General features: G+C 41.7%; 5 protein-coding genes across 5 annotated transcripts; 2 read left to right on the top strand and 3 right to left on the bottom strand.

Moving 5' to 3' along the window:
* Nucleotides 1-63: 63 nt before the first annotated feature.
* Nucleotides 64-2395, top strand: LOC6579804 (probable cysteine--tRNA ligase, mitochondrial). Its single transcript, XM_002005645.4, has 3 exons — nucleotides 64-217; nucleotides 313-546; nucleotides 615-2395. The coding sequence occupies exons 2-3, from the start codon at nucleotides 536-538 to the stop codon at nucleotides 2284-2286; spliced, it is 1683 nt and encodes a 560-aa protein (XP_002005681.2). The 5' UTR covers nucleotides 64-217; nucleotides 313-535; the 3' UTR covers nucleotides 2287-2395.
* A 40-nt stretch (nucleotides 2396-2435) lies between these two features.
* LOC6579803 (transmembrane protein 39A-B) lies at nucleotides 2436-4217 on the bottom strand. Its single transcript, XM_002005644.4, has 4 exons — nucleotides 3842-4217; nucleotides 3557-3783; nucleotides 2938-3502; nucleotides 2436-2875 (listed from the first exon to the last, which is right to left on the bottom strand). The coding sequence occupies exons 1-4, from the start codon at nucleotides 4097-4099 to the stop codon at nucleotides 2648-2650; spliced, it is 1278 nt and encodes a 425-aa protein (XP_002005680.4). The 5' UTR covers nucleotides 4100-4217; the 3' UTR covers nucleotides 2436-2647.
* A 257-nt stretch (nucleotides 4218-4474) lies between these two features.
* LOC6579802 (protein HID1) lies at nucleotides 4475-7601 on the top strand. Its single transcript, XM_032729730.2, has 2 exons — nucleotides 4475-5988; nucleotides 6061-7601. The coding sequence occupies exons 1-2, from the start codon at nucleotides 4689-4691 to the stop codon at nucleotides 7347-7349; spliced, it is 2589 nt and encodes an 862-aa protein (XP_032585621.2). The 5' UTR covers nucleotides 4475-4688; the 3' UTR covers nucleotides 7350-7601.
* Nucleotides 7602-8454: 853 nt separating this feature from the next.
* On the bottom strand, nucleotides 8455-9706 carry LOC6579801 (translation initiation factor IF-3, mitochondrial). The gene is made up of 2 exons (XM_002005642.4): nucleotides 9293-9706; nucleotides 8455-9235 (listed from the first exon to the last, which is right to left on the bottom strand). The coding sequence occupies exons 1-2, from the start codon at nucleotides 9619-9621 to the stop codon at nucleotides 8848-8850; spliced, it is 717 nt and encodes a 238-aa protein (XP_002005678.1). The 5' UTR covers nucleotides 9622-9706; the 3' UTR covers nucleotides 8455-8847.
* A 243-nt stretch (nucleotides 9707-9949) lies between these two features.
* LOC6579800 (spondin-1) lies at nucleotides 9950-13471 on the bottom strand. The gene is made up of 6 exons (XM_002005641.4): nucleotides 13257-13471; nucleotides 12254-12648; nucleotides 11890-12102; nucleotides 11582-11836; nucleotides 11345-11516; nucleotides 9950-11288 (listed from the first exon to the last, which is right to left on the bottom strand). The coding sequence occupies exons 1-6, from the start codon at nucleotides 13423-13425 to the stop codon at nucleotides 10036-10038; spliced, it is 2457 nt and encodes an 818-aa protein (XP_002005677.1). The 5' UTR covers nucleotides 13426-13471; the 3' UTR covers nucleotides 9950-10035.
* Between the last annotated feature and the right edge of the window lie 453 nt (nucleotides 13472-13924).

Here is a 13924-nt window from a genome sequence, read left to right as displayed (position 1 = left end):
AATTTAAATACACAATCTAATAAAAAATAAAATAAAAATAAAAAAAATACATATACAAAATTGCTGAAATTAAAAGTTTGAGGTATTTAATGGGGTACAAAAACTGTGTAGTCTTGACAGAGTATACATTGTTGATTGGTTACTGCGGACTTCATAAGAAACAGCATATATGCACAGAAAGGCTCGCTACCTTGGCTAGTTAATGTCCTTGTAACTAGTAAATATCAATATTTTATTTTCCTTCTTGTTAATCAAGTAATATGAATTATGCCTATTAATACATTCCTTCATTGCTGATTAACATTTTACCAGAATAATTTTTGAAAACCAGGGACGACTCGCGGTTACAAACTGACAGATATCGATATCTTGGACTTTCATACGTCAACAGCTCCATATACATATATCGGTTTTATTATAACAAAATATTTACCGATATCAATAGCTTCAATAGGGAATCAGCTGTTGCTGAAAATCAAAACAAAAACTTTAGACAAAATTTTAAATTTTTAATTGTTGTCAGTCACTTAAAAATATGTTAAAACTGTAAGTACGGAAGTGCGTTTAACACATATTTATTATATTTATGAATACCGCTGACATTCCCTTTGTAGTAGCTGTCGTTTAGAAGAATGCAAAAGAGCCGTCAATTCGCAACAATTTCGTCGTTCGATGAACAGCAACAGCTCTTCCAAGCCAACACAAACATTTGCCAACAGTTGGCAAAGACCATGCGGCGAGTACACCGGCATCAACATTTATAATCACAGAGTGCGTGGCAAAGTGCCGTTGGTGCTGCGCAATCCACATATGGTTACCTGGTACACATGTGGGCCAACAGTGTATGATAAAACGCATGTGGGGCATGCGAGTACCTATGTAAAGGTGGACATAATACAGCGCATACTGCGAGATTACTTTAAATATAATTTAATAACAGCTATGAATATCACCGACGTGGATGACAAGATTATCACACGTAGCAAAGAACAGGGACGTAATTGGCAGGAGCTGGCACGAACTTACGATGCGGAATTCAAGGAGAACATGTTGCGGTTGAATGTAAAACCTCCCAACATGCGAGCGCATGTATCGGCCAATATACCTGTGATACAGCGCTTTATAGAACAACTGATTGAAAATCAGCAGGCATACGTAGCCGAGGATAAATCTGTTTACTTTGATGTAAGTAAGTGCCAGAACTATGGCAAATTGCAGAACATCAGCAAAGAGGAATGGGCCCTCCAAGAGAACGAGCAAGGGAAACGAAGTGCCGCAGATTTTGCACTGTGGAAGGCGAAAAAAGCAAAGTACGAACCCAGCTGGAGCTCGAAATGGGGTGGTGAAGGGCGTCCAGGATGGCATATAGAATGCAGCGCAATAGCTGGAATGTTTTTCGGTGAAGAATTGGATTTTCATGCGGGTGGCCTCGATTTGCGCTTTCCCCATCATGAGAATGAGGAAGCTCAATGCTGTGCACACTTCAAAAAAAATCAATGGGTCAACTATTGGCTGCACACTGGTCAACTCCATTTGTTGGGTGATCAGCAAAAAATGTCCAAGTCATTGGGAAATACAATAACCGTAGATGAAATGCTGAAGAGCTATACAGCGGATGAGTTTCGTATGGCCTGCCTCCTCTCCAATTACAATAATGCCATGCCTTACAGCGATCAGTTAATGTTGACCGCGCGTCAGACATTAAAGAAATTCAGGAATTTCCATGCTGATCTGAACGCGTATATGCAATTCCAAAAGGCGCCTAAGTTCCTGGACAGGGGTGCACTGCAGTCGCAGCTAGATCATATGGTATTGGAGTTTGATAATAGTCTTCGCGATGACTTTGATACAGCACGTGCCATTAGTGTCTTAATGGACCAGATGAGCAGCATCAGCCGCTGCATCAATCACCAATCAGCAGATGCAGAGCAGGAGCCCGGCCATTGTCTTGATTTGCTGCTGGCAGCAGGAAATTTTATAGGCTCATCCATGCTTAACCTCGGCATCAGCTCGCTAGCCGACTCATCGAATCTATTGAGTCAACAGCAACAAGCAAATAGCTCTGCTCAAGTGGATGTTAATTTGCTGGTTGCTGATCTGCTAGCTATTCGAAGTCAACTGCGAGAGCAGGCAGCTGAATCGGCGAATGTGAAGAAATTGGAACTGCTTGAACTGTCTGATAGGCTGCGAAATGTTCTTCAGGAACATGGCATCAATGTGCGCGATCACAAACAGGGTAGCTCCTGGGTTTACAGAGAGCACAAGACCGCTACTAGAAGAGTCTAAATTATTTTGTTAAATTTTGTAATTGAACTGGAAAATATTAAATATTTCCTTAGGGTGTACTCTGTATTCTAATTGATATATAAATTAAAACAGATTTGGTTAACCGAAATTCATGATTCTTTCTGCCTGTTACATAAAAGTATACAAGATTTTATAGTTAGAATAGTTTGTCTGTTTAATTTATTGAACGTTAGTCTATATTATCTGTTATTTTCTTATGTTATTTTACATTTATCATTGGCTTAAGATACAAGATCTACATATTGAACTTGAATTAGTTAATTTAAGCTGTCCATATATCAATTCGATTATATCCTATTCATATAGCTATGGTAAAGCTATGATTCTGCTCTTAGCTAACTTAATTGTAAATGGTGGAACATTCTGCTTTATACAAATGTTTGGTAATCAAATAATCTCGTACCAGCTTGAAGAAAGCGACCATGCTAGTAAATGCTACAAAGCTAATGGACAGTACAAAATGCCATTCAATGCTGGCAGCGCTCAATGATGCAATCTCCACTAGGAGCACTGCTGCCTGCAGAGATGCTAATGTGGAGTAAATGACAGTGGGGTTGTGGAACAGCTTCTGTGAATAGAGATAATGATATATAAGTATCTGGCTAAAAAATATAGAAGAGTTTTACTTACATAGAATCGGAGATGACTGGCATTGCCGGGCGTGGCAACAGTGACCAGGCCGTGACTCCGATAGAGCGCTCCATTGTGCTTTACTACTGTCCCATGCCCGTAGACAGTATACTTTGACCAGTTCTGTGCGTTCGCTGCCACAATTAGTTGCGACGGCGCTGCCTGTGGATCGCGATCCATGCGCTGCCAGCTGCCCAAATGCAAAGTGGCTCGATGTAGCGTATCGCTGTACTTTGCCGGATATTGAAAGACAGCTGACAAGCTAAATGCACCCAAACAAACGATGATGCAGTGCTGTGCCGCACGCATGACATTATACTGTACACTCAATGACAAAAGGCAGGGTATGAGCACTAGATAGGCATTCAGCATGCATGTGAAGATCAACTGCTTGAAGCGTCTGTTGAAATCGTGACGAAGCGTTTCAATTTCGTCGCGTATTTGAGCGGCATTCGTTGTGCAGCTATGCACGGGCAGATCGTTAATATAAACGCCAGGTACTTCGAAGCGAGTGCGTAGAAACGGTTCCAATTGGAAGCCAAAGATGAGGAGATAGACCATAACACTAAAAGGATAGCAAATATGTAGTAGAAAAAGTATAAATTACTTAATTACTTACGGATAACTTAGATAGAAGAGCAACATGTAGGTGTGTGTCTGATAGAGCCTGAAAGCGCAATAGCACAGACCTAGCTGAACGACTCCACCGAAGCCATATTTAATGCTCATGCGGACTATGCGACACTCATTGTTCTTCCATTTGGCCAAAAGCATACAATACAGAAATCGTCTCGTATTCAATATGAGAATAAGGTAACGTAAATACGGATCGATTAGTTCAATGTTCTGCAAATGAAATAGGAGTATTAAGTCGGATTTATATTTCCATCCAATTATTACATACCACCATGTGGCGTGCTTGGAATTGCGGCAACCACCAGTTGGTGCGGTAAATGTTTATGAATTGTACAATAGCTGCGCCCATGGTAAAGGCGCACATTATAAGCTCACTCAGCCATTCTGATGTGGTTGCATGCTCCGGGAAGGGAATATGCTTAGGCATCGTGACCTGTTGTGTACCCATTTTCGTTGACATGTTGCGTTGAAAACAATCTTGTGCATCGCTAGAGCTACTGCCATCGCTGCGTTCATCATAACCCATTCTATTTTAGAATTACTTAAACCAATTTGAACGACATTTAAACAATTTGCCGGACCAGTTTGCATGAAAAACAATAAATGTTGCGGAAATTATCGATACTTTTGCTGCCAGCTGTTTTTCGCTCATCATGATAAATTAACGATTATCCTATACGATTGTTAGCTATCGTGTCGCTAGTGCCCTATTGGCAATGTTAAATGGCTTCTATCGTTACTTAGCGAGCTGAAGATAAATAATTACTAACGTTTAGGGAATTAAATTAAAATTAATATACATTTCACTTTGTTCGTTACGAGCTAACTAGAATTATTTGGCTGTGTCAGCGATTATGAAGCAAGTGCTGCCAGACTTGTTGGAGTTCGATAGCAAATCGATACACTATGACACCTCTGCTGGCAACCAACAACAACAACACACTTGATACTCTATTTTCTTAGTCGTGCGTAGGCGAATTTCTTAATTTTCTCATTGAAGACGAAGCAAAATTTATGTAAAACTCCAACACTGCAATTGTATTCACTTTGTTTGAGGCAATAGCAAACAGAGTAGCTGCAACAAAGACGTATTTACACATTAACAACCACACAATATGGGAAACACCGACTCAAAGCTAAACTTTCGCAAAGCAATTGTTCAGCTGACGCAGAAGAATCAAAAGATTGACAACAACGATGACCAGTTCTGGGATCAATTCTGGCAGGCGCATCAAACAACGCTGGAGGATGTCTTTGCACTGGTGACAGCAAGTGAAATACGTCAAATTAGAAACGATAATCCTGCGAATTTAGCTACACTTTGTTACAAGGCTGTAGAAAAGTTGGCCCAGGCTGTCGACAGCAGCTGTCGCACTCAGGCGGAGCAACAATGCGTGCTGAACTGCGTAAGGTTGCTCATACGAATATTGCCTTACATCTTCGAGGATGATAAGTGGCGTGATTTCTTTTGGAGCAATCTGCCCGCTCAAGAGCAGGCGAATCATGGTCAAACTGTGCCTCTGGCCCAATCCCTTATCAATGCCATATGTGATTTATTATTCTGTCCAGATTTCACTGTGACGGCAACGAGGCGCGCAGGCCCAGAGAAGGCCGAGGAGTTGGCCAATATTGATAGCTGCGAATACATCTGGGAGGCCGGTGTAGGATTTGCTCAATCTCCGCCACGCAATGCGCACATGGAACGCAGGCGGACGGAGCTATTGAAGTTGCTGCTCACCTGTTTCTCGGAGCCCATGTATCGCACACCTCAGCAATCAGAAGAGCCCAACAAGTGGATTGCCTACTTCACCTCCGCAGACAACAGACATGCGTTGCCTCTGTTCACGTCTTTCTTAAATACTGTTTGCTCCTATGATCCGGTTGGCTTTGGTGTGCCCTACAACCATTTGATATTCGCGGACACGACCGAACCGTTGGTAGAGGCCTGTTTGCAACTACTTATAGTTACACTCGATCATGACATGGTCGTACAGCACCAACAGTTGCAACAACAGCAGCAGCAGCAACATCAACTGGCTCATGCTGGAGGCGTGCTGGTCACGCCATACGACGAGGGCGGCTGTGGCGATAATCTGTTTATCAATTATTTATCACGCGTTCATCGCGATGAGGATTTCCATTTTGTGCTGCGCGGCATAACGCGGCTACTGAACAATCCGCTCGTCCAAAACTATTTACCCAATTCAACAAAACGCCTGCATTGTCATCAGGAGCTACTTATTCTGTTCTGGAAGATCTGCGACTATAACAAAAAGTTCTTGTACTTTGTACTAAAGAGCTCGGATGTGCTTGACATACTCATACCAATACTATATCATTTGAATTATTCGCGTGCGGATCAATCGCGTGTTGGTCTTATGCACATCGGCGTCTTTATACTGCTGCTGCTATCGGGTGAGACTTAAATGATTTTATTAATTAATACAAATAATAATGAATTAAACCTCACTACAATGCTTTGCTTAGGTGAACGTAACTTTGGCGTGCGCTTAAACAAGGCTTACTCGGCAACGGTGCCCATGGACATACCGGTCTTCACTGGCACCCATGCGGATCTGCTTATCACAGTGTTTCACAAGATTATAGCCACAGGACATCAGCGTTTGCAGCCACTGTTTGATTGCTTGTTGACAATATTGGTGAATGTTTCGCCATATCTAAAAACCCTGTCGATGGTGGCCAGCGTAAAGCTGTTGCATTTGCTGGAAGCCTTTAGTACGCCTTGGTTTCTGCTCTCGGCGCCAAGCAATCACCATTTGGTCTTCTTCTTGCTGGAGATCTTCAACAACATTATACAGTATCAATTTGATGGAAATTCGAATTTAGTTTATACGATCATACGCAAACGCCATGTCTTTCATGCCATGGCCAATTTGCCGACAGATATGGCGGGCATAGCCAAGTGTCTAAGTGGGCGAAAAACGGGTGGCAAATTTAATTTGCCACGCGTGCCACAGAGAAAGCCGGCCACAACTACGACTAGCCAGGAACTACCATCGGCACAAGCACCCGAAGACGATTATATTGACGAGGAGGATGAAGAGGAAGACGAAGATGTTGAAGATGTTGTAGCGAACAAGAAGACTGCTGCTGCAGCTGCAGCTGCGGCTGCTGCTGCTTCTGGTACTGCCGAAGAGGATCTCGAATCGGAAACGGAATCACATGAGCGTTCACAGCTGGGCGACACACAGCTGGACTCCGCAGCACCGGTAGCACAGCCCGCCGAGCCGGGCACACTGAAAACATCGCTGCTGGACACTCCAAACATAGGTCAAATGACTGAACGCGAGCATCCGCATCCCAATGATAAAGCCAACGACCTGTCGCCCGCCAAATCCGCGTCGCCTACGCTGGATCAGACGCGTTTATCGGTTGCACACCGAGCCAGTATACGCATGGTGCCGGGTGACAACGATCGCTGGACGCCCACACCCGAATGGATTGTCTCTTGGCGTTCGAAGTTACCGTTGCAAACGATAATGCGTCTGCTGCAGGTGCTCGTGCCGCAGGTGGAAAAGATTTGCATTGACAAGGGTCTCACTGACGAATCGGAAATACTGAAGTTCTTGCAGCATGGCACCCTGGTGGGTCTGCTTCCTGTGCCGCATCCCATCTTAATACGAAAATATCAAGCGAATTCTGGAACTACGGCCTGGTTTCGCACCTACATTTGGGGCGTTATCTATTTGCGGAATGTAGAGCCGGCTATTTGGTATGATACGGAGGTCAAGCTGTTTGAAATACAGCGCGTCTAAAGCTCTTTTTGTAATAGTAAGTGGAACCAACAACATCAACTACAATGAGGAAAAAAAAAAAAAAGAAAGCAACAAGAACGCAGCTTATCCAAAAAATAACACGCTTTTGCATTTACTGTAGTTAATTTATTTAGTTTTGTCATTCCAAAAATTTTCAGCTAATTACGAAATGTCCATGTTTTAAACAAATATTTTTAAAAAATATAATAGCTTAAGCCGATTATCGGTTTGTCGGCGGAATGTGAGGTTTTATCACTCCAATTTTTTAACTGCTCTTAAAATAGTTTTTGTTCACAAATCTTTATTTAACATTTTTAATTTTAAATAGCAAAAGTTCCTTGTGCCGTATTTGTAAAACTTTGTCTAAGTAATTTATTTGTTTTGTCTTAGTTTCTATTTATGCATATATGTTATATAGCCTCAATACCTGATTATATTTCGTGAAGTCCATTTAGAATTTGTTCAAACTACAGATTCACCTCTGCCTGTCTTTCACTTCTTGAAAACATTGTATTTCTAAAAATAAAATAGCAATTAATATTCCACTTAATAAACTCACAAAAAACTTATTTTTGATTAACCAAAAAAAAGAAAGCTTTATATAATTTTTTATTTTATAATTAGCTTATTTATGTGCAATGTCCCCTTTAATCGAAATTCCATTTATATACATATATATTAATATAAAATTATACTTCAATAGATTATATGTTATTCAAATTTAATTATGTTTCATATTTAAATACACAAATATAGCCTCGAAAATAAATAGAACGAAAATTAATAAAATAAAATCAAATATTACATGTATATGAATAAATCTATAGCACTATATTATTAAGTGCTTATAAATAAAGTAAATAAAACATATTTAAAGAAATGCATAAAAATGCGTTTTATTTTTGCAAAATTATGTAACATAAAGTTAATAAAAATAGAGGAAGACAAATCCTAATCATAGGAACAATCTTAAATCCAGAAGCGTTTATCAGATCAATTTGTTTGATTTACAAATTTGTAGAGGAACCCTTTTTAAGCTTCCCACTAACACTTTGTTTATAGATAATATATCAAATCGAATATATATAGAATATACCAACAGAAATCATGATGGATATAAATGTATGTATTTGCTTCAATAAATGGCATAACTATTGTCTATTAACAATTAAAATAATCAGACTTGTTGCAAATGATTAATTTAATCCATATCTGTGCTCCTACTTTCCAAACTGCTCATACTCTCATCACTGAACTGATCGTCGCTCGATAATGCGCGTATCCAAATGACGTATTTTAAGACGAACATGAATACGATTGAGACAACACCAGCTACTATTGATTTATTGCCATCTGGTTTGTTTGGTTCCTGGCTCCGACAGGTGGAGTAGCTCTGCTTTGCCTGGACTGTATCTAGATTACCGAAGATCGGAGACAAATCAATTAGGAGCTTATCTGTTGGGGCTGTTGGGATGGGCATAAATAGGCCCATTGGTTGTCACAATTGCTTTACTGGAGCTTCCTCTGTTTGCGCTGCAGGTGCCACTGGGATTATGTTGAATTTGACGTAGTTTTCCTTTTGGCGCTTTTGCACGATTTTGCCAATCACTTGCGGCTCCTTGATGGTCGTCTCAATGGCCTTGACAATGCGATCCACATTGCCTTCATCGGCGCCACTCACATTTCCCTGGATGAGAATGCGCACCTCGTGTCGTTTATTTAGCCATTTGATTATATTCTTTAGCCTGGAAGACAAATCATGCTCGGCCATTCGAGCGCCAATGGTTAAGGACTTTTCCGATTTTTTGTGGCCCTGCTTATCCGTAGATTTGGTAGTGCCTTTGCCCTGTGTCTCATCAGCCAACATTTCAGCAGATGTGACTAATCTACATAGAAAAAATAAGTATTAAGAATAGTATATAGACCACCTCGACTGCACCTACTTGAACACCAGGCGACCGGTTTTTGCATCCGGCTGTTGCAAACGCAGCAAATGCAAATCGCGACGTTTGGCCAACTTTTGGGCCTCCTCGAGAGTGGTAATATTAATGGATTCATTCTGTCCAATAAGCGTTATCTTTTGCTTTAGTTTATTTGCCTTTTGTTCATCAGTTTTTGTTTTTGTTGTTATTGCTTGTGTAAGATACCGATGAAATATTAATTGCTGTGGCCTAGGAGAATCATCAATTGTGCTTGAATATTTGGGTATCTGGAGTGTCAGCGAACGAAGCGCCAATAGACTACGTATAACATTTAAACGATTTTGTTGCATATTTTCTATTTTTTTCTACTTTAAACTCTTTAAACTCTGATGCCGAAATTTTGCTGTCCAATACTGACAGAGTTGCCATTACATGCCAAAGTTAATCATTATTGCGTTTCATCAGTAAAAATGAAATTTATTTCTGATTATATATTACGAGTACCAATTTAATTATTTGTATGCAAATAAATATTTAAATGTACAATCTACAATAATTTAAAAATATTTTAATTTCTACATATGAGAAAGTATCGAGTACATTTTAGTGTTATCGAATTTGGCGCGATGACTTTTCATTTTCAATTATAACGGTAGTTCAAATTAATTTGGAACCACGTTTCAGAATTCATATTTATTAAACTAATGAAAAAAAGTTCACACATTTTCAGCTAATTAAAATTATCTTAGATTACAATCTTACATTTAACCCCATTGCCGATTGCCATTATTTCGCCTTCTGCCGTTAGAGTAGCTGCTGAGCTGTTCTTCACGATTTCTTTGCTGCGCCCGCTGCGAGGCTAAAATCAGCTCGCATTCATGTGAGATGGACCGTTGCTCTTGCAGCTGTTGAAATTCGGAACGACGGCACTCTTCACACTCCTCCCATCTGCTGAACTTATTCACATTTCGATCGCAGGGATCCGCCGCAAATAACATGCACTCGTCCACACAGAAATTGTAGAACCAAAAGTGACCGACGATTGTCTGATTTCTGCAGCGTGGCTGATTGGTTCGCAGCATTTGAAAGCAGCGCTTTGCCAAGTTCGTATCCATATCTTCTACGCCTTCGACATTTTCTCGATTCAAGTTTCTGTTGTAGTTGTTGTTGTTCATTCTGTTCCAGGACTTGCGCTGCTGCTGATCATCTTCCTCTTGCTCTGCAGGTCCCAGAGTGTCAGTCATATCTCTGTTGCCATAACGGGTTCGCTGTTCATTCTCTCTGTATTTGTCGCTGGGTCGTCTACGGTTCCAAGACGAACGCTCCACATCCTCCAGTCGTGGCGTTTGCCCATAATTTAATCTTCCTTCGCTGCCCTTCAAGTTGCCTACATCAAAGCCACCTAGTCTACGACCCTCATCCGTTTGCTCCACATCGTAATCCCTATTAAAATTATTGTTGCCAAAAGGCTCTTGCTCATTCTCCTGCTCTTGTTCCAGCTCTGGCTGTGGCTCTCGTTCATCATACGGCGCCTCAATGTCGCCTCCATTTAAGTTACCCAAACAGGCTCTGCCCGCACATGGCCGCGTCTCCTGCAGCTCTAGTCGTCGCACGCTCTGGCATTTCAGCTCGGCGCTGGGATTCAGGTATTGTCGTTGCCGCGATTGATAGCCCTCTCCACAGGTGACGCTGCATGGGCTCCAGCCACTCCATCCAGACAATTGGCATTCAGCGCGTCTCTGATATGCATTTCCCTGCTGCTGATACTCGAGACCCATGTTGAATTCATCCTGATCATCAATAGGCCGCATTGGGTTGCCGCTCAGGCCGCAGACCTGGCCGTCGCAGGCGCGCTCCTCATACTGCGGCACGTTGCAATTGTAAATCCTGGCCAGCTCTGGTTGCTTGTAGACTCGTCGTCTGTACTGCATGCCCTCGCCGCATTTCGATGAGCAATCGCTCCAGCTGGACCACGGATGCGTTAGACATTCGCGCGGCACATCCGGATCATTGTTAGCTAAAGTAGTGTAGATTTTAGTTATTTTTGTATGCTTAAATTCTAAAACTGCTTACAATCTTCATCTGCACAGCGTCGCTCGTAGATGCGCTGACGTTTCACTGTTAGAATGGCCATGGGCTTCATCGGCGCTCCCGACTCATCGTAGAACGGTGAACGCGGATCATTGGGAAAGTCGGACCGTATGCGTCTAATAACATCTGGCGGCACCTGTGGCTGATCGGGTGACTGGAAGAGGAGGAAGAAGGAACAAAATCAATTCCAATTGATGTGCCACGCCTTCTTTTACTTACCGTATAAGTGGGTCCCGCATCTGTGCCTATATCCCAGGGATACAAGTTGATCACCCTTGACTCCAACCACGTGCAGTTGCGTAGACATAATTCCAGCCCACTTACGCCCACGATCCAATCTGGTGAGGGCTCAATTTTGGAGGCAAATGATATCATATGATGCACAGGATCTACACGTACCGATGCCATTGTTTTGCTATTTAGATGGGGAAAGGCGGGTCCACGTGCCTTAATAATGGTGCGTATCTTTTGATCCTGCAAATAAGACTTGATTAATTGAACACTTTTCAGGGATGCGTCAGGCTCACCCGAAAATTGATGCTAAATTCACGCTCAAGCAGGCGGGAAGTGCAGTGCTCGGCATATTGCTTCATTCCTTCGCTAGCTAATTGACCGGACTCCCAAAAGCGATAGTCAGAGCTATGTGCGGCGCCTACCAGTTCACAGAAGCGTGTCTCCCAACCACGAGCTGGAAAATACCGTGGATGTAAATTACGTGACCAGACGCCTTCGAATGTTAGCTAGAAAGGGAAGTTCTTTGATTTTAGGCAAATTGTAAATTATAAGGAATTATTTTGAGTCATATGATATCTTGCCAGATGACTGCCTGTAGCTGACATGATTTTTCCCATTCTATTGATATAGTCTTGGTTGCTCAATCGATTTACTCACCTCATATCTCGCCTCGTCGCAGGCACAGCATGGATGGTTTAGAGCAATGCCCGTAGGTTGACTTTCGACATCATCGACAACCTCCTCGCATATGCGACGCGTCAGTCCGCCATCGTCCATGTGCCAGACGTCGCGATGCTGCAACACCGTTGCACGTATCAATATGCAACCGTTGCCCGGCTCACTGGGCGCTATCCACGTCAGATGTATATGGGTCTTGGGATTGGTATTTGTGTTCTCCACCATGTTAATGCAGTTGGGATTGAAACGTGACTCAATCAAATTGCTGAGCTCGAAGCGACCCAGATCGTTGACATAGCTGAAGTCGCCGTTCTCATTCTCCAACGCCAGTATATAGCTAATAAAGCGATGTCCATTGAATGCATTCAGCGAAACTGTCGAAAAAAAAGAGAGAAAACGCCAATGGAATAAGAAATCATATGTTGTATATAGACGGCAGCTATCGGGGAAGCCGACCTTGAAAATCGTGAGACCTTTCAAATTCGCAATATCCTGATAAGACTGAAGCGAATGCCTCTATTTTGTTTACAAAGCGCAAGTATTGCGAAACGTTTGTATTTGTTTTCTTTTTTTTTTATATATACCCTGTACACATAGAATGGCAGGAGTATAATGAAAGAGCGGAAAATTGCGATTAGAATTTGTGAATCACTTAGTAAATACGAGTAAAAATTGTCCACAGAGTATCAGCAAATGGATTACTCTCAACTTTGTCTCGTTCACTTAGACATTGAGTAAAAATAAATCAGCGTAAAAGGTAGGATGAACTTGTGGAAGTGTATTTCCTAGACAGATACTGATTAGAATTTGCAAGTCACTAAGTAAATCTGAATGTAGTTAAGAAAGCTGAGTACAGGGTATCATCGCATCGATTACTCTTAAGCACTTTTGTTTTTTTTTTTTACGCACTTAAACGATTCGTGAGCAATCGGACACAGAATTTTGAAGTTCAAGCGCAAGGTCAATGAACTCACGCGCTCACCGTTGTACTCCTGTCCGAGTATATAGGTTTCCGGATTGCCCGTTATGCTTATCACATAGTTCTCATCCACCGGAGACTTGGGCGTATGGGTATTGGCCGGATGACGTGTGCAGATCAATGCCCAGCTAGAGTACGGCAATAGCACGTACACCACCAATAAATACCACATTCTATTAAGTTCTCGAATAAAATTCTCAAATGTCTGACTTGTCGTCTTGAGCTACTGTTTGAAACTGAGCGTCAAACAGTTCTTTCGGTTCTGGCTGTGGGTTCGCAAAAAGCCAATTGCTGAGAGATGCTGATAAGCTCTGCCCGGCAAGAGAACTTTATTTCTCTGACCCACTGATACAAATACAAAAAAATTCACTTATCAGCAGACACTGCCCACAAAAGCCGGAAAAACAAACTATATTATATTAAGATCGTATTGAATTTAAAGAGAATACAAGAGAGCCGCCTATGCTGCAGCGCTTAACGAAAAGAGATTGTAATTCTTAAAGACTATAAAGAAAACAAATGGAGAATAAAGAGAGAGCCATGGCTTAAAGACTTCCGAAGATTATTGCGTAAATGGAGAACATATGCTTTATAAGGCTATATGAAGTGCTTACAGTATTTGGAATTAGAAAACATGTGGCAGATATTAATCTTATTCAAATGGAACTATT

This window comes from Drosophila mojavensis, unplaced genomic scaffold, assembly GCF_018153725.1.
Source record: "Drosophila mojavensis isolate 15081-1352.22 unplaced genomic scaffold, ASM1815372v1 contig_80, whole genome shotgun sequence".
Taxonomy (NCBI): domain Eukaryota; kingdom Metazoa; phylum Arthropoda; class Insecta; order Diptera; family Drosophilidae; genus Drosophila; species Drosophila mojavensis.
Note: the sequence above shows the minus strand (reverse complement) of the source record. Positions and strands in the feature narration are given on the sequence as shown.

What these genes read in the sequence shown, in the direction of transcription:
- LOC6579803 (XM_002005644.4), bottom strand. Translation starts at nt 4,099, where the DNA reads ATGGGTTATGATGAACGCAGCGATGGCAGTAGCTCTAGCGATGCACAA. An exon ending in TCCAAGCACGCCACATGGTG is followed by an intron (nt 3,784 to 3,841) that starts GTATGTAATAAT and finishes TTTCATTTGCAG; the next exon opens with AACATTGAACTAATCGATCC. An exon ending in CCAGTCATCTCCGATTCTAT is followed by an intron (nt 2,876 to 2,937) that starts GTAAGTAAAACT and finishes CTCTATTCACAG; the next exon opens with AAGCTGTTCCACAACCCCAC.
- LOC6579802 (XM_032729730.2), top strand. Translation starts at nt 4,689, where the DNA reads ATGGGAAACACCGACTCAAAGCTAAACTTTCGCAAAGCAATTGTTCAG. An exon ending in TATACTGCTGCTGCTATCGG is followed by an intron (nt 5,989 to 6,060) that starts GTGAGACTTAAA and finishes TGCTTTGCTTAG; the next exon opens with GTGAACGTAACTTTGGCGTG.
- LOC6579801 (XM_002005642.4), bottom strand. Translation starts at nt 9,621, where the DNA reads ATGCAACAAAATCGTTTAAATGTTATACGTAGTCTATTGGCGCTTCGT. An exon ending in ACCGGTCGCCTGGTGTTCAA is followed by an intron (nt 9,236 to 9,292) that starts GTAGGTGCAGTC and finishes TTTTCTATGTAG; the next exon opens with ATTAGTCACATCTGCTGAAA.
- LOC6579800 (XM_002005641.4), bottom strand. Translation starts at nt 13,425, where the DNA reads ATGTGGTATTTATTGGTGGTGTACGTGCTATTGCCGTACTCTAGCTGG. An exon ending in ACTCGGACAGGAGTACAACG is followed by an intron (nt 12,649 to 13,256) that starts GTGAGCGCGTGA and finishes TTTTTTCGACAG; the next exon opens with TTTCGCTGAATGCATTCAAT. An exon ending in ACGCTGTGCAGATGAAGATT is followed by an intron (nt 11,289 to 11,344) that starts GTAAGCAGTTTT and finishes ACACTACTTTAG; the next exon opens with CTAACAATGATCCGGATGTG.